The sequence below is a fragment of the Aulonocara stuartgranti genome (genome assembly GCF_965226115.1).
Source record: "Aulonocara stuartgranti genome assembly, chromosome: 18".
Classification (NCBI taxonomy): domain Eukaryota; kingdom Metazoa; phylum Chordata; class Actinopteri; order Cichliformes; family Cichlidae; genus Aulonocara; species Aulonocara stuartgranti.
The window spans coordinates 25,916,793-25,942,898 of record NC_138954.1 but is presented as its reverse complement, the minus strand read 5'-3'; the positions used below and the strand labels follow the sequence as shown (position 1 = coordinate 25,942,898).

At 41.4% G+C, this 26,106-nt stretch overlaps 3 protein-coding genes across 4 annotated transcripts; 1 reads left to right on the top strand and 2 right to left on the bottom strand.

Annotated features, from left to right (window-relative positions):
• The first annotated feature begins 641 nt into the window (after positions 1-641).
• mier1b (mesoderm induction early response 1b, transcriptional regulator) lies at positions 642-12,543 on the top strand. 2 transcript variants are annotated; one of them, XM_082514872.1, is made up of 13 exons: positions 642-714; positions 1,539-1,563; positions 3,011-3,159; positions 4,689-4,871; positions 5,733-5,862; positions 5,968-6,035; positions 6,373-6,445; positions 6,569-6,720; positions 6,830-6,911; positions 7,043-7,137; positions 7,437-7,564; positions 8,098-8,225; positions 10,770-12,543. In XM_082514872.1, the coding sequence occupies exons 1-13, from the start codon at positions 706-708 to the stop codon at positions 11,063-11,065; spliced, it is 1,518 nt and encodes a 505-aa protein (XP_082370998.1). In that variant the 5' UTR covers positions 642-705; the 3' UTR covers positions 11,066-12,543. The 2 variants fall into 2 exon arrangements, with proteins under 2 accessions (XP_082370998.1, XP_082370999.1); XM_082514873.1 differs by lacking the exon at positions 642-714 and having other exon boundaries at positions 7,518-7,564.
• A 67-nt stretch (positions 12,544-12,610) lies between these two features.
• On the bottom strand, positions 12,611-16,454 carry LOC309694671 (solute carrier family 35 member D2-like protein). Its single transcript, XM_082514876.1, has 13 exons — positions 16,182-16,454; positions 15,749-15,782; positions 15,585-15,671; positions 15,437-15,504; positions 15,280-15,351; positions 15,129-15,197; positions 14,922-15,024; positions 14,744-14,836; positions 14,565-14,632; positions 14,399-14,477; positions 14,233-14,315; positions 13,123-13,175; positions 12,611-12,945 (listed from the first exon to the last, which is right to left on the bottom strand). The coding sequence occupies exons 1-13, from the start codon at positions 16,436-16,438 to the stop codon at positions 12,935-12,937; spliced, it is 1,077 nt and encodes a 358-aa protein (XP_082371002.1). The 5' UTR covers positions 16,439-16,454; the 3' UTR covers positions 12,611-12,934.
• Positions 16,455-17,474: 1,020 nt separating this feature from the next.
• On the bottom strand, positions 17,475-25,879 carry serbp1b (SERPINE1 mRNA binding protein 1b). Its single transcript, XM_082514875.1, has 9 exons — positions 25,474-25,879; positions 24,541-24,721; positions 24,216-24,356; positions 23,502-23,573; positions 23,136-23,210; positions 22,715-22,892; positions 21,319-21,384; positions 20,917-21,105; positions 17,475-19,243 (listed from the first exon to the last, which is right to left on the bottom strand). The coding sequence occupies exons 1-9, from the start codon at positions 25,727-25,729 to the stop codon at positions 19,184-19,186; spliced, it is 1,218 nt and encodes a 405-aa protein (XP_082371001.1). The 5' UTR covers positions 25,730-25,879; the 3' UTR covers positions 17,475-19,183.
• Positions 25,880-26,106: the final 227 nt, after the last annotated feature.

Here is a 26,106-nt window from a genome sequence, read left to right as displayed (position 1 = left end):
AGAAGCCTGGAGAACTATTCCTGAAGACTACTTCAATAAGTTACATTCCCTAAGAGAGTTCATGCTGTGTTGAAGAATAAAGGTGGTCATATAATTTTTTTCAGTTTATTCCAAAAGCTTTTCCACAATTTGATAATATCTCCTGCAAAACTTTAGAACTGTATCTGAGCTCTGGTGGACAGCCTAGGTCCAAACCAGTTAGAACCTCCACACCAGGACACTGGCTGCACACCTTCTTTGTCACATACATCGCCATCACCTTTAGCCTCTGTGTCTGTATTCTCCCTGATAAGAACATAAAACCACTATCAGAAGAAGAAACATGTGACAGTGGAGACATTACAGAAAACATTTGAAAACAATATTTTTAATTTACATTTAAAAGCTGGCTCCATGGTATAGTGGTATTTGATGCCTATGGAAGCCTTTATGAATAAGTGAGAAGCTGAAAGTAATTTTAAATATAAAAGCTGAATATAATACAGTAAAAGGCTTTATAAATTTAAATGTTCCGAATTAAATAAAACACAATGAAAAATTTCCGTTACAAAACTAATTATTTTTGCGTTAAGCTTGCTGTTATAGGAGTACATTACTACATCACTGCTTGAGGTCACTCAGTTTTTCTATGGAGACGTAGGTGGGCGGGGCTCCACATACGGGAACTATCGCTGACCCCCGACTTGACCCTGTAGGATTGCGAACATGGCGGAGGTAAGAAAGTGAAATAAATATTCGGAAAAAATAAATTTATACTACGGGATAGTTACTTCAGTCGAATATTCACACTGTTTGTGTGTTGTAGTTTAAGTGTACGAAATTAACTGTGGGATGTTTTCGCTGCTAAATAATGAGCATTTCTCGACTCAGGCATGTTTATTAAACTTCGGGTTTAGCTAACATTAGCGACGCTAGCCCCGTTTGGAGGTAGCAGCAGCGTTAGCGATGTTACTCCGCGGTTTTCTTCGAAAATACTTAACTGTGTATGATATTTTTATTCAGCCGTGTGGCGGATTTTTATGCTTGGAGATATTTTATGGGTTATTTTTAATCGTTATTTGTTGCCTGTTGATACCAAGCCTAACTTGGACGCGTTAGCATAAATATCTAAAGGAGAATTAACTAGCTTGGAACTTCTCTTGTAAGTTAGCGAGCTGAGAAAATTAACCTAGTAAGCACTTGGCTGTTGGCGCTAAGTTTGGGTGATTGCCGGTGATATACACGGCGCTGTACCTGTGACATTTCAATCAGCGAGTTGCTAAATAAATGTCCCCACAGGAACCGGTGACAGTATTCTTTGTTTCAGTTTGTGTTGAACTGCAGTCAGCTTTAGGACAGGGTCGGGCGCGCTTTCCCCCAGCTCCCGTTTACAGTCCTCTGTCAAAGGAACTAGAATATGTCAAGTTAATCAGGAGTGAGCTTTTTTTATGTTGTTGTTGTCCGTCTAATGACGTATTGCATCTGATGCAGTTTTTTTAAATAGTATTTAAAAAATAAATAAATTATATTTTAATTTGTTGCTCTTTTTCTGTTTTCAGCCCTCCCTCGGGAATTCGAGCCCAGGTAATTTACATGCAGTTGGAGGCTTTCTGTAGTTGTTTGGTCGAAAGACACTGATTTGAAATCTTTTGTCTATCAGACACGGATTCATTTTGATTTTGACATTGATCGATATTAATCGTGTTCTGTGGTTTGTTTGTTTTAAAAAATATGATTAGTTTGAAACGGAAAATAAATGTATCAAGTTTTTAGGCTTAGGTACCCTCTATGTTTAAGACAACACTGTTTTTTCCTGTACTTATTTTGAAGTGTCTAATTAATATTACAAAATACTAATTTAAAAAATAAGTCCGTACTTCTTAATCGGTACATTTTGCTATTATTAGTATTTTTTTAAGCATTGTACTCACCACACCAGCTACCTTCATCATCTGAAAATTTCTGTGATCTTGACATCACTGTCACAGTGTTTGTATATTACGATATTAAATAACAATGTTAGACTAAATAAGATTTCTGATGTGGCATCTCATGTAATGTGGTCGTTTCAGTTCTGCACGCACACACCCTGGAGATTATCAACAATAGCACCTTCAGTAAAAGGCTGATTGCATCAATGTGCAAGTCTGAGCCCTTTTATAACAGTTACTATAAGAATGTTTAATGCATAATAGTAATAATGATTTTATTGATATGTTTGCATATTTGAACATGTTAGCTGGCAGTTTTATTTATATATTATCAACTGATTTATTTAGGAGTTAATATTTTGCTGGTTGGGATATGTGGTGTTATGATTGTGTTGAAACTTCTATGGCAGTGTAATTTTGTGTAGAGGATTCATAAAGGATCTCTGTCTGATAAGAAATTGCAGTGCAGCCAGTGTAAAAAGTTAAAAAAAAAACCCATGAAGTTGAAGTTAAACTGTCAGCCAGCACTGTGAAAAAGGCTTCATCATCATCCTCCATGTGTTCAGCTTCTTATATGTTAAAGACAGATCTGCTAATGTTAGCTGAAGCTCCTTTGGTGAATCAAGCACAATATAGTCTTCAGCTTTTAGATATATTTTGCCTTTGACCGGGTGTTTTCTCAGATGAGATGTGTTACTGTGGCCAGCTTTGCATTTTGCACTACAGATGTAGCAAAGAGCAGAGCAGTGGCTAAAATTAGGCACTGATTGATTTAGTGCTGTCCGTACTACAGTCCTCTGCAGTACTGAAGTAAAAAGTCCTTAGTTTAGTGCACAGTACTTCAAGTAATCCTATGTGGGTATTCAGTTTGTAAGTAGTTCAACATTTATATAATTTAGAATATAATATTTAACAAATTAAACCATAAAGTAACATTTCAGCTGCCCACACTCATACAGTATATGTGAAGATATGCAAATAAAAATACTGAGTGATTCTTTAGAGCTTTACAATTTGTTGCAATTTCCTTAAATGAAGATTAAATTCTGTCATATTTTCCTTCTAAATTTCCATTGCCTCTTTCATGCTTCCTTTCATAGGAGGTTCAGCAGGTTCCGATGACCATGATTTTGACCCATCAGCTGAAATGCTTGTCCATGACTTTGACGATGAGCGCACCCTGGAGGAGGAGGAAATGATGGAGGCATCAGATGAGACCAATGCCAATGAGATTGAAGATCTTACACGGGTTTGTGTCAGGAGATCATATTTGGTTTGGTCAGGCCCATGGGGTAAATAAAACACTAGTGTAGTTCAATGTTTATTTTCACAGTCTGTAAGGGAATAATCCTGAGTTTCAAATAGTGTTTGAAAACACTATTTTTTTGGGGGTGGTGGTGGTAATGGATTGACCCAGCCAGAACAATAGTGTAGCTCTACAGCAGGCAGTACAGAGAGAGACAGAGTTGAATGGTTTAGTTGTAAATACCACCATACTGAGTGAATGGATAACAGCTGGCTAGCTGAAGGTACACTAGTGTTAAAACATAATGTTTTCCAGTTACTTTTTTACTTTTGTTTAACTTTGTTTAATTCTGCTAACTTATTCAATGGCTCCACGGTATAGTGGTTAACACAGCTGCCTTACACATGAAAGATCCCTAGGTTGTTTCTGGGAGGAGACACAAATCCAGGCTCAGGGAATCGTAACGTAAATGTGCTTCTGGTATTTAAGCCGGACTAATTATATCTTTATGTATTAGCCGTTTTCAGACATATTGGCATTTTTAATGGCCGACAAAACAAATATGCCTCAACCGTGTTCTGACTGTTGATGTTGTATAGTTTATCCATCAGATGCAACTTCTTGGTTGGCAGCACCTGTTTGGAATGCCATAAATATAAAAACATCTGAGCAGAGTCAGGCAGAGCAATAAAGAGTAATCCACACCTCTAACAGTAAAACAATCTTATTTTTAAGCTGTGTTGTCTTCTAAGGACTAATAAATACATATAACTTGTGTTAGGGAAATCTACCTGTTTCGTATTTCTGAAAGAAAAAAAAATCAGCTGCTATATTAGATTTTTTAAAAATCCTAAAATAACATCTTGCATTGGGTTGGTTTCTACCTAATCCTGGTCCCAAGCCTGGATAAATGGGAAGCTTGTTTCCAGAAGGGCATCTGCCATATGCCAAATCAAACATCCACCAGTGTGACTCAATGGGAAATAGGAGCAGACCACAAAATTTCACTTTCCATTTAAGTTAATTCATGGTGGAATAATTAAACAACAACCGTGTGGTAGTGGTTGTAGGGAGAGTTGCACTCTAAGCTCCATTTTGCACTACTTTGTATTTTGGTCAGTAGATGCCACAGTCTGTGGAACCTCACCTGCACTGACTGACTACACAGAATAGATAATGAATAACTGGGTAGTGGGAAATGCAGCACAGGTCCCCAATAATTTGATTATTTTTCATTTCTAGTTGAAGAAATTGTAACTGTTGTTATTCCATGTTTTTCACAGCATAGCTTGCTCAGGGCTGAAATGTTTATTCTGTATAATTGAACTTCAATTTCTGTTTATGTCTCACTGTGTAAGTATGTAGACATTTTAAGACAAGTTCATGCAGCAATGATTTTCATTGTATTGGTTTGAACCTAACAGTTTGAACCTTTAAAGTCTATTTTGTTCAGTTTTTTCAAAGAAAAATCAAACTTTAAATGTATTTAAATGTAACACCCAAGCATCAGTAAACCAATCTGCTTTTAATAGGAGGGAGAGATGCCTATTGATGAGCTGCTGAGTCTGTATGGTTATGGGGGCGACAGATCACCAGCAGATGAGGATGAGGAGGAAGAGGAAGAACCAGAAGAAGAGGAGGATGATGAGGAAGAGGATGAGGAACTTGACAATGATGAAAGCAGCAGAAGCACGGGCGAGCTGAAAAGAAATGAGGTATGTTTTGGAGGGCTTGTGTGTCATTCCCCTCTGTGCCTACAACTGTATGTACATCTTGTGAGTCTTTCCTCTGAACAGAATGTTAAAGGTCTATCCTTTAAGCTTGGGTCCTCTACCAGAGGCCTGGGGGCACAAGAGTCCTGCGTAGTATCTTAGCTGCCGGCGTGGACACCTAAGTTTGGGAATAACATGAGAATGAGGCAACATAAGATTTTTAAATTCATACCATAAGTGCATCTACGAAAAATCTCAGTTGAATTAGAATCCTGGTGACCTCAAGGTCAAGATCAGAAGTAAACTTTTCTGAAACTTACGTACAGATTTATACCATAGGTGCTGGAGGCTGAGGAATGGCTCTGGGGGCTGCTGGTAAATTTTTTTTACCTCACAGAGTGTGGCTAGCACTACTATAATGGAAGGCTCCTTTGCCACCAGGCAGCATAGCCATCAGTCTTCGATGATGCTTCATTGGGCCAATAGAATCTACTGTGAAGCAAATCGCCCAACTCTGGTGGGCAGTATTGCTTTGTGATGGGGGCGTTGTTGCCACTCTGTTTCTCTGTACTATTGAGTAAGTGAGGACTAAGGGTGTGGTCTGTGTAAAAGAAGGGATAAAAACAATATAATGAGACATTCATGCAAATCAGCCATTATCTTTCACTTACGTGATATTGTCAGGTAAAGTTGTGGTTATAAAATCACACAAACATGCGGGGGCTTTGAGTTCTGTTAGAGAAAGAAGCACCCACACAGAGCTACACATGCATGCTGGATTTTTGTCAAGAGTGGCAGATGATTTTTGAAATTGTTTAAACTTTTCTAACTTTTTGTGATTTGCTTTGTTTGTTTGTTTTTCAGAGTGAGGATGTGAAGAACTCATTGGAACAGGCAGGTGAGACCCAGGCAGCCTCAGAGGGTCGCACGCGCTCAGTCAGGTCACTCGGCACAGCAGAACTTATTCGCCCCCAGAAACTCAAGTACTTTGAAAGTATGTGTTGTACTGCTAATACATTTTTCTTATCTTCCTTCTTTTTACTTGTGTTGTTTTATATTTGTAAACAGCTGGATAAGTAAATATCACATTATGTCTCAGGCAATAATGATGCCGAGGAGGAGTCAGATGAAGATGAAGATTATGTTCCGTCTGAAGACTGGAAAAAGGTAAAGCAAAAAAGACATGTGCACCATCAGATGAAGCTGAATTCATTTGGCCGTCTCTGTGATGAGCTGCTGACTTACAATGTCACCACTGCAGAATTATGAGTTTGTTGTTAACTTAATACTGAATACTATATGTTATTTATGTATCTATTTTAACTGTAAAAAAACAGCGATTTAGGCTATGTGATTGATAAATTTTATATGTATGTGTAAACATTTAATAAAATAAATACAAATATTTGCCATAAAAGAAATCCAGATCTTTTTCTGTGCTCTTAGTACACTTCTGAAATAATCATGGGGCTACACTCAGTGTGAATGATGTTTTTCCCAATAGGAGATTATGGTGGGTTCCATGTATCAGGCAGAAACTCCTGTGGGTCTGTGCAAATACAAAGACAATGAGAAAGGTAAGTTGGGTTTTTGTGTATTTACACCATAACCTTTCTCAGCCTTCCTGGATCCAGATAAACTGAGGAGGCTTAAAAATGTTGATGTCTTGCCCTTCGTTTCATTTGAACCTGTACTTTCAGTTTACGAAAACGATGACCAGCTGTTGTGGAACCCCGAGTGTCTTCCTGAAGGCAAAGTTGTGGAGTTCTTGACAGAGGCTTCCAGGCGGACGGGAGAGGAGAAAGGAGTGGATGCAATCCCAGAGGGATCCCATATCAAAGATAATGAACAGGTGACAGCAGCTCTTCTGTAGCTTGAATCAAATCACACAAAGCAGATCACGTGCTGTTATGTATAACTGTCGTCTAATCTAAACCTGCTTGTCTGTATCCTGCTGGTAGGCATTGTATGAACTGGTGAAATGTGACTTTGACACAGAGGAAGCTTTAAGAAGACTTAGATTTAATGTAAAAGCAGCCAGAGGTAAGCAACCTATGCTCACAGATGTTCTTCACATTTTGTTCTTGTCTATGTAGCCCTCTGCATTTTGAATTTTCTTTTAAAAAACAGTTGAATTCAAATGAAACATTAACACTTATGACTCTCTGTAACAGAGGAGCTCTCTGTCTGGACTGAAGAAGAATGTAGAAATTTTGAACAAGGACTGAAAGCTTATGGGAAAGACTTTCATTTAATACAGGCCAACAAGGTGAGAGAAAAACACATTAGTTAGAGATTTCTGCTTCTAACATGGCGCTAACATGAGATGTTTACTGTCAGGTGTTTTCTGGATACTTAGGGTTGGAATCTGCTTCATTTGAACCTTTTTGCTTTTTGAGACCAGTAAAATTGATTTGTTAAGATTTTAAAATGTCTGCAAATCATTTGACTTTTGTCCAGTTGCTAAGCTCTTATTTGATTTGTCTCTTACTTGAATCTGTCCTGAAACTGTGTCTTCAGGTGATGGTAATAATGGTCATTTCATGTCTGCTGAATTAAATCTTTCAGGTGAGAACTAGGTCTGTAGGAGAATGTGTGGCCTTTTATTACATGTGGAAGAAGTCTGAGCGTTATGATTTCTTTGCACAGCAAACCAGACTTGGGAAAAGGAAATACAACCTTCACCCCGGTGTCACGTAAGTTAACTTTTAAAAAAGTGTATGCAATTTTGAAGAACATTGCTCATAGAAAATTAGTAATGGAAGAATGTGCAACCTCCACCGACTGTGAGGTTGCTTATGTAAAAATCTTCTTTTTTAAGTATTAAGAGCTTTGCAAATGCTTGGTTAAATTCCCTTTGTCACCAGTGATGGCCACATTATTATAAAATAGTCTGCTGAGGCAGCGTACCTGAAACTGGTTGTTGATCTTCTGTTGTGCCTTGTCTGCTGCTTCCTTCTGTTCCTTAGTGGTCATCAGTTGTTCTCATTTTCTGGCTTGAACATCTCTCGGAGTTGTCTCTTCTTTACGGTTAGTTCAGTGGACTGGCAGAAAGAATCAAACCCGGTTTATAGAAGCCATCGCATAAGTGAAGCTATAGATTTAATGTCGTAGAAACCACCCACAGTCACTGTCAGACTGGGGAGGGACACCTGACCACACAGACTGCTAAACCATATGAACAGTTTAGGTTGTGTAACAGACTGTGTGCATTGCTTTCTGTCATCAGTGACTATATGGACAGATTACTGGATGAGACGGAGAGTGCGACATCCAGCAGGGCAGCATCGCCTCCTCCCACCACCTCCAACAGCAGCGCCAGCCACTCGGAGAGAGAAGACAGCAGCAGTCAGAATGGTGAGCTGATACACATGATGAGTGCACCACGTTTATCCTAAAATATAACCAGCCTTTCATTTAATGAGAGTTTTGGGTAAATGACAAGAATTTAAGACAAACTATGATCCTGTGCTTGAAAACTGACTCAAAGTTACTCTAATCATCACTTAAATATTCAATACAGTCATTCATATGCAGTGATGGGAATAACGGAGACTAACGGCGTTACTTTTTCAGTAACGAGTAATCTAACTAATTACTATTCCTATCGTTACAACGCGTTACAGTTACTAACAAGAAAATGCGGTCCGTTACTATTTTTCAACAAACAGACGGTTGAAGCTGTGTTCAGCTTACCGCATCTTCTATCAGTTGCACGCAAGTAGCTGACTATGTAAGTAATCTGGATGCTACAGCTTTAAGCAGCTGCGCGCTCCCGCGGACGGTAACCACGATCACTGTCTAGCACAACACCTGGAGCTGAGGGGGCAAAACAATGGCATGAGTGCTGCTGTTTGATTGAGGAAGAATAAAGGAGTCGTGGTAAGCCAATCACATGACCACTTAAAGACAAAGCAACAAGGTGATATATACCAGTTTATAATTGTGTTGATAGGCCACGTAAAACCAGAGTCATGATAAACAATATATATGCGGCGTTTTTTCCTCAATAGTTTCGTCACGTTTACTGTCTAAGGACAGCGCAGCAAGCACGCTCCGCTTATGAGCAAAAAATTAAAAAAACAAAACAAAACGGGAAGTTTTAGGAGTGACGGCGAGAGAAAAAGAGAGAGAGCGAGTTTTGAGATGTGAGAGATTTGTGACGTTTAGCGTGTTTTGGGTGTGTAGTTAATGTGTTGTCTTGTGTAGTTAGTGTGTAGTGTTGTGGATAGTTTTGTGTTGTGTGTCAGAACAATGAGGCGACTGCTGTCTTCAGGTAGAAAAAGGAGTGATACACCTGCTGCTGTCAGACCTGCAGGTATCAGGCTGTGATGTTCTCCTTTATAGTGGACAGAAATTATTGTTTGGAGTGGCACAAATGGTAATTTGTGTGGCATCTTATTGAATGCAGAACTGCTGATTGTTCTGTAAATAGTTTGAAATGGTTATTTAAAAAAGGACGATAAAAGGTAAATGGATGCAAATAACTTTGTTTTTTGCAAAACTTGTGCGTAGGATTTTAAAATTGACAATTTATATTTGCATTTAAAGTTATGAAATATGATTCATTAAACATGTTTGTGGTTGTTACAGTGAACTTTTTCTACTCTGATTTTATGTTTTTTGTGCTGAAAAGAATGATACCAAACAAGGCAAAGTAAATCGTTTTTAAAGGTAAAATGTGGAGGGAAAATCAAAAGTAGTTAAAAATGGCCAATTATACCCTGGACCCCAGAGGGTTAAACGTTTTTTTTTGTGTTTTTTTTAAAAGTAGCGCAGTAGTTACTTTGCAAGTACTTAATTACTTTTAGAATGTTGTAACTCAGTTACTAACTCAGTTACTTTTTTGAAGAAGTAACTATAATTAATTACTTTTTCAAAGTAACTTGCCCAACACTGTTCATATGTAGTTTACATAGACCACTTTTGTCCCCCTCACACCTCTATTCTGCTGCATGATTGGGTGCAGCAATCATCAAGGACAGAAAGAATGTTTTTTAAATCACTTTCCTGTTGTTTCAGATAGAGACCATGAAAAAACAAAACAGTTAACGGATACAGACATCAGATAAATAGTATGACAGTAAAACAATTATAAGCTACTTGAATTTTAAAATCACCAGTCATTTCAAACAATATGACCATTTAAAATTTTTAGATTTGTAATTTCAGTTTTTGCTAGTTTCTTTCTATCTCCTTCATCTGTCTCCTCCACTTCCACTCTCGCCTCACCGTCTCCATCTCATTCTCTTCCTCCTAAACTGAAGTTAGAGTTCTAAAAGAAGTAATCCTACATGAATTAGTTATCGTCAGCAGATCAGCCACATAACCCTCCCGTCTCCGGACAGCTGACAAGAGATGGCTAAATAGCAACATAACATTCAGCTAATATTAGACTTCACCGGCCTAAAACTCTTTAAGTACTTATAAACAGCTTGATTACCTTCTCACATCACAAGAGTTTATTTGCTAAGTGTGAGATCCACTTCAAAAAAGTGTCAGAAACACCTGTGAATGGCAGCAAACTGGAGCTTTTCCAGTGGCAGTCTCCCACTGAAAACGCTACATCCAGATTTACCTACCTGGATGATTGAGAATTCATCAAGACGTTCCTCTGAGTAGATACACTTGTTTGTTTACTCATAGATGCCATGGTTTATCGCATCTACATAATGTTTAGTAGGTTTTTCACTGTGTTTTAGGATTATTACATGTCCAAAATGGCTGACAAGTAATGTGCCATGATCACGTCTGTAAATACTCTGCATGAAGGTTGCACTTCCTGTAAATGGTGGAATCTCAGGAACCTGATCGAAAACATCCGACAACACCTGAATGGCTTTTTTTTTTTCTTAAACTTGTTAAATATGTCTAACCCCGTGTTTCATCTTTCTTCGTTAGGTGTTGCAAGCCACACGGTGGATGGTGCTCAGTTGCCACCAGCAAACCAAGTCAAATCTGAGGGCGTTCAGTCCAACGGTCCGTCCCATCCGCCAGAAGCTCCGCCTCCACCTTCAGACAACAACTCCAACGGCTGCAGCCAGCCCACTGCACCCACCCTCGACAGAAATGGCTCCCTGGAGCCTCTGCTAGACCACAGGGACACAGCACCCGACAGGCCGGCCAAGAGGTGCAGGACGGAGGCAGAGCCCGTGTGCCAAAGCGAAGTGGAACCATCCAGAACGCAGGAGAATTGATGGCTTCACAGCTGAACAGCGTTGACTAACAGACACTGACTTGGGGGTGAAAAATGTTTGTACTTCTCCAGTGATGGGTAGATTTAGTGGGGCAGAGGATGAGGAAAATGAACCCTACTGACCCATGAGCATAGCATCTCCTGACAGAGAGAGACAGACTGGCTTTGAGGTCAAAGGTCACTGAAAATCACATCTTGAAGAACAGCCAACCGAGGTCCTCCAGGAGGGGTGACAATTATCCCCCCACCCGACGTCCTTCCATCCCATCAACCCCCCCAAGCTCATCCCAAAGTATCATAGCTAGATAACGTCCATCAAAACATCCCCAGCCTCCCTTTTTGGAGCCTGACAAAATTTTGCCAAGAATTCCCTTTTTCTATTTGTTCTTAAAGATAATAAATCACCTTCGATATTTTTTTACACAAGATATTTATATTTTTTAACAAAAGTAAATAAATCCTAGTCTAATGATGGGTGATTGCCATTGAAGCCATTTGCTTGCTGTTATAAGGATTTGATGAAACAGGACATGTCTAAGTGATTACATGCTTACGCTAGAATAAAGATGCTTAGTAAAAACAAGAGGAATAGGCTGGTGCTGTAGCTAGTTCTCACTTTAGTTGCACTTTGATTGTATGTTTCCCATCTCTATCAATGAGATGTGGCGTCAGAACCCAGCAGAAGTCCATGTTCACTCCTTCACTTCTTTCTCTGGCTGTTTGTTTCAGATAAATAAACCAGAGGGCGACTCCTCCTGCAGGTTTGTTTGTGTAAAGCAGCTGACATCAGTGATGTCCTGTATTATAAGTCACCATGTAGAAGATCTCTGTATTTTTGAATTTTCATAGTCGGTGCATTGCTCAACACTTTGTTTTTACTAGTCAGAATGTGATTTTTCATGTAAAGTTTGTATAGATTTCTTACCTCGAGCGGTTTTATAACTGTTTGTCTGTATTTTCTGGTCTTCCTTGTAGGCTGTGCTTTTTGTTGGAAAACTGTTCCTACTTTTGTTTCTCCAAAACGGTTATAATAATAATAAAAAACAAAGTAGCCATTCCTCTTTCCTTCTGTTTGGCAGTGCTTCCCTTTTCTGTGTGATGTTGATTCAGAGAGTTCGTTGCAAAAAAAGCTCCTCTTGTGTGCAGCTTTGAATATGCAGAGATTCTTTTTAAAACCAGAGCTTAGTTTCTGTCATTCCTCAGTAATTGGCTTCCACACAGCAGATTTCCAGGAGTAAAAGTGACCTGGCTGATGTGAAGGTGTCACCTGAAAGAACCTAATGTTTTGGTACAGTAGCTGTTCAGCGTAACGATTAAATGTTTTATTTTATATTCCATCATTGAACGTGCATTCAGAAGATAAGAGGAGTTTGTCTCAAATAATGTTAATGGGTTTTTTTGTTTGGACAATATTGTCTTTTATTTCTATGTAAATGATGGCGTGAATAAAAATAAAGTGTATTCCAAGGCTGGCTATGACTTGAATAATACTGACATTTCATTTAATTACTGTGCTAAATAGAGTCAATAACAGAATAACAACAGCTTCATTAGAAAATTATTTATGATGTACAGTTAATTCTGAGTTATGTATTGAAACAGAACTGGAAAATAGATATTTAATTTGGAAATGAATGAAAATGAACAATTATAAAAATTAAGTTCATATAGTCTTTTGGTTGCTCCTTTCAGGGATCACCACAGCAGATTGTCCTCTCTCATGGCTGAACAACCTTCTCTGTGTGTCCTCTTTCACTACATCCACGAGTCTTCTGTGTTTGCCACCACTCAAAAACATTTCCACATAGAAGACGACAAACGAAAATTTTGCTGAAGTTCTTCCGTCCCAGGCGGGGTTTCACTCTTTGGTTTATGCCTTTTCTGTTAAAATTTAAAAAGCAGTTAACTTCAGAGACTCGTCCACTTTGTGTAGGATCCTCTGAACTCGTACAGTGAAAAACAATATAGTTTTTCACAGTGTAAAAACTATATTGTTAAATTCCAAACATCGATAAGGTGAAACCTTGTGTGGTTTTGACTCATTTTAACGGTTCTTACTTGATTGCTCCTGTGTGAAGGTGATATAGGAGTACACCAAGCTCCCAGCAATGCTGTGGGAAACAAAGATGAGAAAATGTGCTCCTGTATTTATTTTTTTTAATCGAGTATTGGACTTTTCCCTATCACAGACATTCTAAAACATGGGCAGAGCTTCCAGTTTGGAAAAATGAAGTAAAGGTGGAAGTGGCTTAAACCTGTATTCTATCTGAATGCCACCTAACAGCTTTCTTCCTTGACCACTCTAATAAACACTTTCCTGATGAGTTTATGGCTCAGTCGCTGGGTCATACTAAAGTGGGGAAAAAATAAAGTCTGTTTTATAAATATTGGTCATAACATGTTGTTAAAAATTAGGATATGAAATTAGGACAGTTTCTAACAGGATTATCTGTGGTGACAAATCGTTTATTCAGTTGATTTTATTTATATAAATATAACTGGTTTCACGGTGCACCCGCCCCACATCATGACACCAAAAAGCATTCACCTTCGAAGTCAAACTTGTGCTTTTTGATTGTGGTGGTAAGCTACAACTTGTACTTTTTGGGCAAATCTGTATCTGTTTTCGATTTGTGTCATCATTTTCTCAAGTTTCACTAACACTTGGCAGTTAGTTGGAAAGTGTCTGCTGACAAGTTGACAAACTATTCCAAACTACTGGCGATCTACTGGCTATCAAAGCAATCACAAGGAGGTTTTTGGTGCAGCACCCTCTTTGCAACTGATTTCATTGGCAACAGCCAGCAGTCTTCAGAAACTAATTGCCAGCTAGCTGGGGACTACACCGGGACACAGTTTTTAGGGGTTTGCCATCCAATCTCTAGCCCTCTTAGCCTTTGAGAATGAAGTCTGAGCTCCTTCCTCCACCCATGTCTGCTATGCTTCTGCAAGCCACTTTGCAACCCTCTTCAGCTCCTCTCTTTGCTGCATCTGAATGAATCAATGCCCTATCTGGTGTTCAGTGAAGTTTACTGCCAATCTCCTCTCATACGCTTTCCACTTATGTCTGGACACACAAGGAAGCCCCAGAACAAAAATATCTCGATCATCTTTGAACTGCACTGGTCCTAAATCAGCTCAACAGTTCAGCTGTTCAATCTGTCTTACCTGATGTTCAGACCTATAAAGTTAGTCCAGGTGAATATGTAGTCCCCTCCAAACACCATTCCAATGTATGTCACGAGGATATTCTGTGGATGTCGCAGGGAAAGTCACTGCACATGTACGCACTACACATCAAACTGTGAGCGTGAGCCAGCCTGAGATGACTCACCTTAATACAGCCAATGATGGAGGTGGTGAGTGCGGAGTTGTACTGTGTGCACAGCATGATGGAGTACATCAAAATAAATCTGTGCAATGAAGCGAAGCAGAGTTAGACGAAAAGACCAAAGTGGGCAATCATGGAATAAACAATGACGATTAGGCGTCTACTTTACCCCATGACACAGGAGAGCACAAACTGCACAGCAAACATGCGATCAGACCAACCATTATACTCCAGCCCCTGTACCCGAACACCCGCACGCACACACACACGCACACACACACACAGCACTGATTATCTGAGCTCTCTGACTTTTAAGTCTTACAAACCAATCAGTGTTTGAAAACTTACCATTTGCAAGTCCCCTGAGTAGTAAGCGTACGCCAGAGTGGGGAAAATCATTATCAAAGCATTGTAATAAAGAAGACCATATTTGCCCAGCTCCTGTGTGGATGGGAGAAGATGACCCTTTAAAGTCTTCATGACAAACAGCCAGTGTATATACTGTGTGACCTGCTGCTCTGCTCACCTTGGAGTCCAGCTTCTGCTTCACATATGCCCCACTGGCTGCTGTCAGAACATTATTCAGCATTATGAATACGTATCCTTCCAGATCAAAAGCTAAGTCGGCGCTACAAAGCAAAAAACGCCACAGAACGTGGCAAAAAAAATCACACACGTGCCTCTTCATAAAGCCTGAAGCGGATGGCGGTGTCTGTGTATGTGACCGTCTCACCTGGCCGCGATGAAAGCACCAAAGATCATGGTGAACACCGTCATTTTAATGGAGGTAGAAAAGGTCTTTCTGTGAGGAAAGTAGACGGGTGGCAGTGTTAAAATCAGTTATTTATGCAGAAAATCTGAGAGAGAGAAAAATATTTTCTTACTTTAGCAAGAATCCCTCAAACACCATGGTAAGAAAAATACTGAACCTCCTCAGCACAGTAAACATGGGTAAACTGAGGCAGAAAAATACAAGCTGTTAAGTTTGGCAAGTCACATTTGGGACGCTGCGTCTCGTGTCATGTTCTATGAAGTTCTCACTTGAGGCGCTGGGTCCCAAACAGTCCTGATATTTGATTCCCGACATACAACAGTGGCAGCGGGAACATCTGGAAAGACAGGGTATGTGTGAAATGCGATGACCAGTTCTTCATCTTTTGATTTTCAGCTTTATAAATCCCCACCTCACCTTGCGTGGAATACTCGAATCCAAATCTGGAAATGAGATAACTCCCAACATCTTCCCAATCCTCAGAACTACAACCGTAGCCAGCATCTGCAAAGGAAAGGGGGGCACGGCACATCAGACGGTGCTACCACATAAACAGAAAACAGCTTTAAAGAGATGCTTACTTGGCCAATTCCAACGCATGTTGATGACGGGAATCTGTAAAACAAGACGACACGACTCAGTCATATGAATGATGCTTTACCTGACATTCCATTACAGACGATATGAGGATGAGAAGCTTCATTTCCTGGAAGTTGTCCACTTTTTTGGAGGACTTTCTGGTTTTCATCTTGTTTATGCCCAACTCTGACCCTCACACATATTGAGATTCATAAGAGGTTTGATGTGTTACGCATTTGTAGTGGGGCAAAGGTTACGTCAAAGGTGCGTGTCCTGTGGTACCTAAAGTTTCACCTGGACCCATTTCTCTGACAGTTTTCAGATGTCCAGCTTCGTTTATCTGACACCCCTTCTTCTTCTTCTTATTGATAACGGTGTAAAATTGGTCAAACGTGCCCCACCAATCAGCAGCTAACTTAGACTTTGCACCTTTACCTGAAGTTTGTGAGGACGCTTTTGTTGACGACGACGATGACAAACGAGCTGACTCCGTAAAAGACCGCCGCTAACAGCTTCAGCAGCACCGCTGAGGTGTCCCCGGATGTTTGTCTTTCGGTTGTGGAGGATGTTCCCTCAGACGACAAGCTCTTTTGGCCGGGCTCAACCCGACGTTTGACGTGCGCCGCCATCAGAGGGGTCGACAAAGTTTGTTTAAAAAAAAAAAAGGAACTCCAATAGGTCTTCCCGCGCATGCGTGACAGACTGTGCTCGGTAATCCCGTCGGCGAAGAAGGAAATGGAAAGGAGGGAAACATCCCAATGTTTAAGACTCTTTGAAAAATGTTTTAATTCAGCTATGTCTATCTTAATTGACCTAAATAAAAGCTGGTTTAACTTCTATGTGCAAGCATGACTTCCACAAAATAGCGTCTTAATTTTATGCTGTAGTAACACACCTAGCTACAACCAAAAAAGCTAACCACCTTCATAACCACTGAAATAACCAGGATTTGTTAAAGTGCCAGCCACACGGGCAAGAAAAATGACAGTAAACCCTTCTTTTTCGCCTCAGGTGTGTAGTATCAGGCTACTTGTTTTGCTGCTTTCCCCTAATCCTTGTAATCCCTACAAGTTTGACTTTTTAAACGACTTTCTTTCACTCCAGCCTAGACAGGCCCTGAATAAACCACAACCTCATGTTTGCAACATGGAAGGTTTTCTGTCATGAAGTAATTTCCAGAATTTATGTATGTTTGAGACCTAATATGTTTACTTTAAATGGTAAACAGACTGTAGTGAATAGGATTTATGAAGGGGTTATATATAAGATAATTACCTGTTTTGCAAGTATCTTTATGACTGCGTTGCGTTCTCATCCTTTTTGGTCCCTTAAAAGTATCTCTATAACATCTATAATATCCATTTGTTACAGTGTTGCTGCTCTCTTTGGCCTGATCTCTTTTTAAAAAAAGGCATTTTTAACAGTAATGAAATGTTTTACCCAGATAAATGAAGGATATATACAACAGTCACTTTGCCAAAAACTGATTTCAGCTTCTACCTTGAGACAGGAGTGTTATTGCCAGCTCAAAATGACTCCATATTATCCATGACAGATATGTCTGACAGATTACAGGCTAACAAGTCATTTACAACAGTTTAAATTCCCATAAAAACAACATCCTGTTTCTTTCACTCTAGCCTAAATGAGGAACTGGCACTGAATAAACTACCGAAAACAGCACATCTGTGAATGCATTTAAAGGAGCCACTGACAGAGCAGACGTAACACCTCTAAAGCATTTTTATTAGAACAGGGATGTTTGCAGAGAAAGTTTTAATGTCATGTGGCTCAAACGGTCCTACGAGGAAAACTGCTCCAGCCTGTTGTATCAGCGCGTCGCCAGCAAGTCTTTGCAGAGCGCGACAAGTAAAGCTTTAAAAATTCACTCCATCAGGTCTTCGGTGTGACACCCCCACCCCAGCCTGCACCCACCCCAACCCACACACCTGCTTTTATTAAAAGAAAAAAAAAACAAACCTAAAATGCTTGCTGGAAAATGCTGAGACAGGCAGCTGAGAGCACCTTTAACTCACATTTTACATTCTGTAGCTTGTTCCACAATGACCGCTGACATTTCTTTCAGACAAATTATGCATCGATGCTTGTTCACAGATTAAAATAAAAATAAGATTACAAAAAAATCCAAAAACAAAATAAAACACCAAATATGGTTTAAAGTAAAAGGGAAGAAAAACAATCTTCGGAGGAATTGGTGCTAATAAAACCAAGTGCTTTGAGATCTGAAAGACAGTACAGATACTCTAAAAGAGCGAGATATGTTCATGGTCTAGCTACGCTATCATTCTCACCTACATTTCAACAATCACTTCATAAAAGACATTAAGAACTACTTCAGGCGACAACTTGCACTCTCCTGTTTGAGAACGCCAAGTTCAGCAGAGAAAATGCTTCAATCCTAAGCAACTAGCTGTCAAAAATCACACGCACGCTCTCACGCTTTGCTGCAAACAACACACACTCACACAAACACACGCCCGCACGCATATTCTTAACAAAACAAAAAACAAAAACAATATTTGCTTAGTGGTCCTGAAATTACAAGTTGTATAGCCTGTATGACCTAAGAGGACCAGCCTAAAGATACATTGGGCCCCGGTACACCCTTGGAAAAAAGAAATATAAGTGGGTAGCACTTCTGGATCAGGGGATGTGAAACACTACTAACCACTGGTCCACCAAAAAAGAGGCAAACTATCAAAACAAAACAAAAAACAATAAGAGGCATCAACTTTCACTGCACGACAAGCAGAAAAATACCAAGCTTTAGTAGAAGTCACATTTAACCTGGTTACCCATCCTCAACTTGTGCCTCACAAAGGGATGGATAGTCAGGATCCAAGTAATTACACTTTAAATGCATGTTAAGCCGTACTTCAGACATCTAGTACAAGTACAAGGTTCTAATGTAGTGTAGTGCTACCACATCAGCGTGTATTACTGGGAGGGCCAAAAAATACACTCCAGTACAAAGCCTTTTCTAAAGTTGACCCCATAATACTGAGCTGAAGTCGTTACAGGGAGAAGAGGAATACACACACTTCAATCTAATTGCAGAAATGCAGAAATTCAAGCAGCACAAAAAATATCAATGAAGTATGCGTAATCTCTGGGGGAAAAAAGAAAAGAAAAAAAGTATGAAAACATCCCTGCTTTCATGTTCCTAAATACAAAACTTCAGTGTAACAAGAGGTCCTTTTCTGCCCTTTTTTTTGTCTTTTAGTCTCCTTTAAAACAGGTAAAATTTAAGTCCTTGGGTGATGTGAGTGGGGTATGGGATGACAGTCTTCTTGTGTCATTTATTTTTTTTCCTCTGTTTTTCTTATATACTTGAAGATGTGGTAAGCATGCAAGCCTCGTAGAGGAGGGGCCCGGAAGGGCTGATGGGTGGGCTGGTGGTGAAAGAGGGAGCCTTTTTAGGCCAGGGCCGGGAAGGCCTCAGGATCATCCACATTGGGGACTGACACTCCACTAGCCTGGTGGGAACAAGCACACAAGAACCAGGACAACGTTAGGACGGCTTGAAATGAAGCTGGTTTACATGCAGTTCCTCCACTGGCCACTTGAGGCTGGCTCCAAAAGGGAGTCCATCCTTATACTCGCATGTTAAAATGCAGAACTTCACTGAAGAAAAGCATTTACAGCCTGCTACAAAAACAGTTTCATCTCTGTAACCAATAACCCCCATCATTACTCCTTCTATAACATACCCATTAAAGCTGTTAAAATACTCATAAATAATGCAGTTTTAGGGCCACTTTGAGTGACAGGCAGATGCCTACACAGGTGTCTGTGGCTACTATTATACCTGGGAGGCTTCACCTCTATTAATTGAAGTCACTGAACTGTATCACTGTGTGTCTGTAGGGCTCGGGCCTACAGTCACACCGTACTTTTGATTGTACGGTTAACAATCAAAAGTCCAAGGATGCTGATCTGGTGTGTGAATCTATCAAGTTTGTAAGTGTTAGCTGGAAAAACAACAGCGCGTATTATCTCTCAATCAAACTAAACAACAGCAAAAAGATCTCACCTCGCATAATGCAAAATTTTAGGTTTTAAAAAATGGAACGACCCAACCCAGAGACAAGTTGGGTGGAGTAGCTACATCGTTTAATCTACGAATTCTGGGCTGTGGGTTGGTGATAGCTGAGGCACATGGTGTATAAAAAGTCAGCAATGTCCTGCAGACTCAATAACCGTGTGACCTTCACAACATGCGTTTCTATGGATGAGCAGCTGACGTAGGTGTAAAGTGAAGGAGGCAGTGCTCCTATCAATGGAGTGTATGTAAATTGTCTTTATATGCGGTCAGCTGTAGTGCTGAATCCATCAGTCACCTCTGTAGCTCCCTTCAGTTACAGGGAGCTTGTTAGTATCTTAAAGCTTACTTTTGATTTTCGGGCTCAAAAGTAAGTTTTTCACGTTACAAGAGGCTTTTGACACTTCTGCTGGGACTGTACCTGGATTTGTACATATTATAAACATGTATATTTATGATTTTGTCTGCATAGAGGAAAATATTTGGAACTCCTCTAAGACATTTTATCCATAGCATAACATTTTTTTCAGCTTTTAACCAGTTTTGTTAATTAATTCAAGCATAATCCACATTTCTGCTCAAATAGTCAAAAACAAACAAGAAACAGTATAGATGTGTCAAAGAGGATAACACTGACTTATTGTCTTTACTAAGCTAGTAAATACATGGACATTAAATGAAGTTCTAACAACTATAGCGTATATTTAGATGTACACATACACACACTCTGTGATACAGACTGGGTGTAGCTTTGCCAAAAAATATCTTAGACTGACTAACATTCGCCTGAAACCCATTATTAATATGAATGTCAAATTTATTGACAATGAAAAAAAAAGAAAAGAAAGGAAAAAGCAGGTGCTTTATTCAAATTTAGACACCAGTATTTAGGACAATTCCCTGCTTGACTAACATGAGGTCAGTAACGGAGTTTTGCGTGGTGGAGCATGTGTTCAGTGCTCTGTTATTACAGGGTCTTAGTGATCCACAGCAGGTTTTTCCAACTCAGTGATTTTACAGCCGGTTCGGTCAGGGAGCCAACTCTTTTGTGCAGAACACTAAACCTTTGTTGTCGGCAGTGATGGCAGCTGGGTTTTTTGCCATTACCTTTTCGGAACGTCCTCCCCCGCGTGCCGTCCTGCTGCCTCCCCCGCCGCGGCCTCCCCTCCCACCACGTGCGCCCCCACGCCCGCGACCGGGGCGGCCAAGGTCTCCGAAGTTGATCTCCAGCTGAGATGTGATGTCGTTGGCTGGTTTGCGGAAATGGTGGTCACTGGACTCGTCAGCGGCGGCCTGCTGATAAAGAACCGTAGATGGCCATCACGCTAGATGTCAACTGTGCTCGGATCAGAAATGCAGCGTTCCATCAGTGAGCTCTGCTTCTTACCATGCCTTCAGCTTTAATGTCTTCTCAGTATTTTAAAAAGGTATCGCCACTGAGTCGCAGCTAACACTGAACATTTGCATGGGCTGAGTGAATGAAAAAACAAGTGTGAGTAATGCAGGTACCTTGTGGTAGAGATTGTGCGATTCTGCTTCTGTCTCTGCGGTGTCGATCAAAGCCCCAACAGGTCTCTGGAAATTGAACAAACCACAGTTATTTTTAGACAGCAGAGTGACCACCAACCAAACAGCCTGAGCATGTTTACCTGACACTAACCACGCACATCACAGCAAGCCTGTCACTATTGCCTATTTAAATGCAGTTACTTACAAGGATACATGCTGTCCACTTTAAACATGGTTAAGGAAAACAAACCTAAATAGCTATATCAGCTGTGACCTGTCAGTGTCTATAGCCAGATTTCTGTCTCTCACACACACACACACACACACACACACACACACACACACACACACACACACACACACACACACAGCTGTGTTTGCTTCGGATTACTCCTCACCCCCTACCCAACCCTGTGGCTTGTCACTGCAGGGCAACCTGCACGTGGCGAATAAAGCCTTGATTGATTGATTGATTGACTTCAAAGTAAACAACTGGAATAATCACAATAAACTTAAAATCATCAGCGTGCAAGTCTAAGCCTGACTAGATCTGATGCAGAACAGTTAATTACTGAATGACTGTTCAGAATGTATTGATGTACAACTGTAGCCTCAACAGATGTACGACAGAAAATGTAACCAATCATGGTGGAAAGTAAGACAAATGACAGCCAGGATGATTGTGCGTGACTCTGATGGAGAAAATAACCTGTTTTATGCAGGTGGCGTCAGAGCACCACGTAACCACACTTTGCACATGCATGTGGACATCAACCTGCATGTAATGAAGGCTGCACTTGCCAAGCTAATCTAATAATGTGTGTGCAACGCTACACATTTCAGAAAAGCAACTTTGAGACACATCCACACTAACTAGCTGAAGCTCCACACAAGACCTTCTTATAGCAGCCGTCCTTGGCTTTTCACGTTTCTCGTTTGTACAATCTCACCACATCTCATCGGCTTTACTGCTGGTGATGCACGGTGGTTAGTAACCTGCGTTGTTTAAAGACAGTTGGCAAGGAGCTTCTACCTGCATCACCGCCCAAGCTGACAGTACTAGGGTATTACATCCTATGAAGCACCAGTAAAAACCAAGGGAAAACAGTCTATATAATGGGGTTTGCAGACAAAAAAAAAAGTCTCTTTACTTTGTAATAACTTAATGACTGTTTCAACATGCACATGCCCAAAAGCAATATGTTCCAGTTATTATATAAACTGATTAACAGTTTCCAATGGCTTTTAAATATATGCGCAATAGTTTTTGACTTGTAAATTAGTCCCCAGGAACATCCCAAGTGTAGATGGCAAAGGTCTTTTTCAGGGAGCCAAAGGACTAAAACTTAAAGGTCTAAGCTGCGGGCGAGAAAAGCTTTCAGCACACCACACTCACGTCTTCGCTCTTGGACTTGTGCAGCACGTATCCTTTCTTCCACTGGCTGTCGGCTCCCTCGTTGGGCTTGCGGATGTTGAACTCCACCTTGGTGCGCTCCTTGTCCTGCATGGCCTTCCACTCGTCCAGGGTCATCTCTTTGGGGCCTTCATTTTTCACCTCTTCGACCTCGTTCTCTCTGCAATGCCAGGAACACACAACACTGTAGGAACTCGCCAATCCTCTTACCTCTATACATGCCCTCTAATCCTGAGGCCAAAAGGTCAGAGGCAGCGTTTAACAAAATCGCCCTTGTTGTGTCACAACAGCAGTGCAAACGCTAACGGAAACGCAATGTGACAACTTATTAACTTTGCACACGGGGATCCTTTTTCATCCAAACATCCAACATCCATCCAACACAAGGACACAGGATTCTCACTTGTTCTCGGAGCCAGCAGGCGCGTTTTCCTCGCCCTCTGGGGTCGTCTCAGGGGGAGCGGTTTGTTCAGCCTCACTGGGAACAAAGATGCACAACCTCTGTATGAGTAATGGTAAGCGTCCTCTAGCTGAAACATTAACTGTCTGAGCCTCTTCATAAAGGAAACAGCGACACTTCAAGCTTAAAGCGAACAGGGAAACATCCCAAGACATCCTTAAACTGCAGCATCCTGTGATATGACAAAACCAGAAGCACTTCAAAAGAGAGAGAGTGCACACAGTCTGTAAAAATATCACATGCGCCTCATTATCCTGCTGACAGCGGCGCTCCGACAAACAGGCCATGTGTCTGTTTGGGGAAACTCACCTCACTTCGTCCTTCACGTTGCCCCAGTTGTGCGAGCCGCTTCCGCCGCGCTTCTCCTCGCTCTTCGGAGTGCTGCAGCGAAAACAGAAAGGGAAGACGGCCAACGGTGTATGAGTTCTCTTAAATTCTCTCGGACCACAGTGAAGGGCTCTTCTCATTAAGGGAAGTGCTGATTACAGCCTGAGACAACATAAAGAACCACTTTCTTGAGATGCTGTTCCCCCTGGACTCTCACAGAACCCATATAGTCAGGAGCTGCTGGGTCTAGGACTCTAGTAGAGCAGCTTTGCATGATTTACAGATCAAAATAATCTCTTTTTGTAATCTTATACAGGGCCTTGGTAAAGCCCTTCAGTTGATTATCCAATCAAAACTATATTTTAGCCCCTTCCCCCTTTAAACTAGCTTTCTTCTGATTGGCTGCCCCTCATAAACAGAAGGAGTGAACAGCAGTGTGCCTGACACAACCTATGTTTCTGACATCATACACAGCAAAGACTGGAAAAAATAAGCGCTTGTTTATTTATCTTTGAGCTCAGAGATTACCGGCGTGTATGCTGATCTCATTATTAGAAACTGTACGCATATTTAGTATAAACATCTATTGTTGTAACAGTATTTACATGACAAAATAGGAAAATAATATAAAGCATAATAGCTTTCATGCACTGGTAGGCGATTTCTACTCATGACCTCAGCTCAGCGCATACTTACGATTTGTCGTTGCTGCTGTGTCTGTCGAAGTCTCGTTTGCCACGGGAGTCAAAGCCGTCGCCTCGGCCCATGCCCCGCCCTCTTCCACCACGCCCGCCCCGGCCGCCACCACGCCCTCTCGGGGGCCTGTCTCCAGAAGGCCTGGTGCACAGAAACAGATGCAATTTAAAACACGAGGATGAACGTGATGTTAAGAGAAACATGCACTCCATCAACAACAGTTGCAAGCTCTCAAACCCTGCACACGTCTTGTCAATGCGCCTACATCTGCACCAGCCGGCATGTTTTAAATAAGCCCTCCATCCCTCTCATCATTGCTGCTCACTTTTCCACAGTAAACTCTCCAGCCCCCTCGGGTTTGTCCTCAGCAGGTTTCTCAAAGCGGCGCTCGCGGGGTGGTCTTCGGTCCGGCCTCTTGTCTCCAGGTCGCCCTTCACCCTGCACACCCTGGTGCTGGGAACCAGACTGGCCCTGCTGGTCTGCTCTTCTTCCCACCCGCCTGATACCTGCAAATCAAAGGAGCACAAGCTGAATTTATGCTCAGCTGTGTTGTTTAGATTTTAGACCGTGTGTGTGTGTGTGTGTGTGTGTGTGTGTGTGTGTGTGGGGGGGGGGGGGGGGGGGGAAATGCTAAACAAAACGAGAAAACAACAAATGCATCACCTGATGTGTGGTCTCCCATCATCTCCTTTCAGCAGTACACACAATGAGAACTTAATGTAACTGCACTGAAGATGGCTCTATTTACTTGCTTTGGATGAATTCAATTAAGACCAATACACTAATAAGATTAGTTGGGGATAATAACAAGAGCAGCGCTCTGTCTAGTCTTCCCAGCACAGGTGATGCCTTTTCCTTTCTCCCTACATTTGCTTTGCAAAGTCAGAAGCTGCTACTAGAGCTGTATCCTCCACACAGAAACCCAACACTGCACCTTCCTGTCAAACGCTAGCAGAAACCATTTCTGCAACACAGGCTCGCCAGTCTGCACCTCGCTGCTGGCTTTAACCCGCTCTGGTTCGGTACGTGTTCAAGTCCAGCTACGTTCCGTCTGCGAGGCTTTATTTTTAGTCTGTCCTCTAATAACAGCAGCACAGGGTCCATATTGACCTCACGCTGTGTCTCGCTCAGCCGAGTCGAGCTAACGTGGCTAACGGGAGCTGCACATGACAGTTGCTACGAAAAGCAAAAATAAACATGCATCGCTCATTAGCGAGAGAAGCAGGTGCATTGTTTCCCTTCCTTTCTTTTTCATTACCTTCTTTCTTCAGGGGGACTGGCGCCTGGGTCTCCTCCTTTTTGTCCAGCAGAGGGTTCTTTCTGTCCTTCTGTGACTCCTTCTTCGGCTGCTTAGCGGCTTGAGCCGCGGTCTTGGTGGAAGCAGCGGCGGCCCCCTCCTTCTTCTTGTTTTCGGCAGCCTTCAGGATCTCGAAAGGGTCGGACTCATCGTCCAATAACTGGTCGAACCGGTTGGTCACGACACAGCCGAAGCCTTCTTGCAGTTGTCCGGGCATGATGGCGCCCCTTCAACGGGATTCACCTCCGATTCTACGAGGCTTGATGCGACCAGTTCGCTGGATGCTGCCACAAGATGGCTGGGAAAGCTGCCCCTTCTCTTCCGGTGCGAGCATCATCCGGGACATCGTGCAGCGCACACCAATGTGTGCACGCGTCGGCTGCAATGTTTTTATTTACATTACGTAACGCTACGCTCATGTCCTCCGCGAGTAATCCGCATTTCTGAGAAGGTGTCACATGCATAGAAGTTACAGGTACTGATGAGAGTAACTTTATAACTGCAGACTTCATGCAGAATAAACACAAGGCCTAAACTGTGCCCACTTATACCTGGATACATCTGTATGTGCAGCTACACCTCATCCTGATGCTT

Excerpts from the sequence above, each read along its gene's own strand:
- mier1b (XM_082514872.1), top strand. Across the intron at positions 4,872-5,732 it reads GCGAGCTGAAAAGAAATGAG|AGTGAGGATGTGAAGAACTC; the intron begins GTATGTTTTGGA and ends TTTGTTTTTCAG. Across the intron at positions 5,863-5,967 it reads GAAACTCAAGTACTTTGAAA|GCAATAATGATGCCGAGGAG; the intron begins GTATGTGTTGTA and ends ATTATGTCTCAG.
- LOC309694671 (XM_082514876.1), bottom strand. The coding sequence starts at position 16,438 with ATGCGCGGGAAGACCTATTGGAGTTCCTTTTTTTTTTTTAAACAAACT. Across the intron at positions 14,316-14,398 it reads CCATCATTGGCTGTATTAAG|AATATCCTCGTGACATACAT; the intron begins GTGAGTCATCTC and ends CGACATCCACAG. Across the intron at positions 13,176-14,232 it reads TTTATAGGTCTGAACATCAG|CATTGCTGGGAGCTTGGTGT; the intron begins GTAAGACAGATT and ends TGTTTCCCACAG.
- serbp1b (XM_082514875.1), bottom strand. The coding sequence starts at position 25,729 with ATGCCCGGACAACTGCAAGAAGGCTTCGGCTGTGTCGTGACCAACCGG. Across the intron at positions 23,574-24,215 it reads CACAGCAGCAACGACAAATC|CACTCCGAAGAGCGAGGAGA; the intron begins GTAAGTATGCGC and ends TTTTCGCTGCAG. Across the intron at positions 19,244-20,916 it reads GGGGAGGACGTTCCGAAAAG|GCTAGTGGAGTGTCAGTCCC; the intron begins GTAATGGCAAAA and ends TGTTCCCACCAG.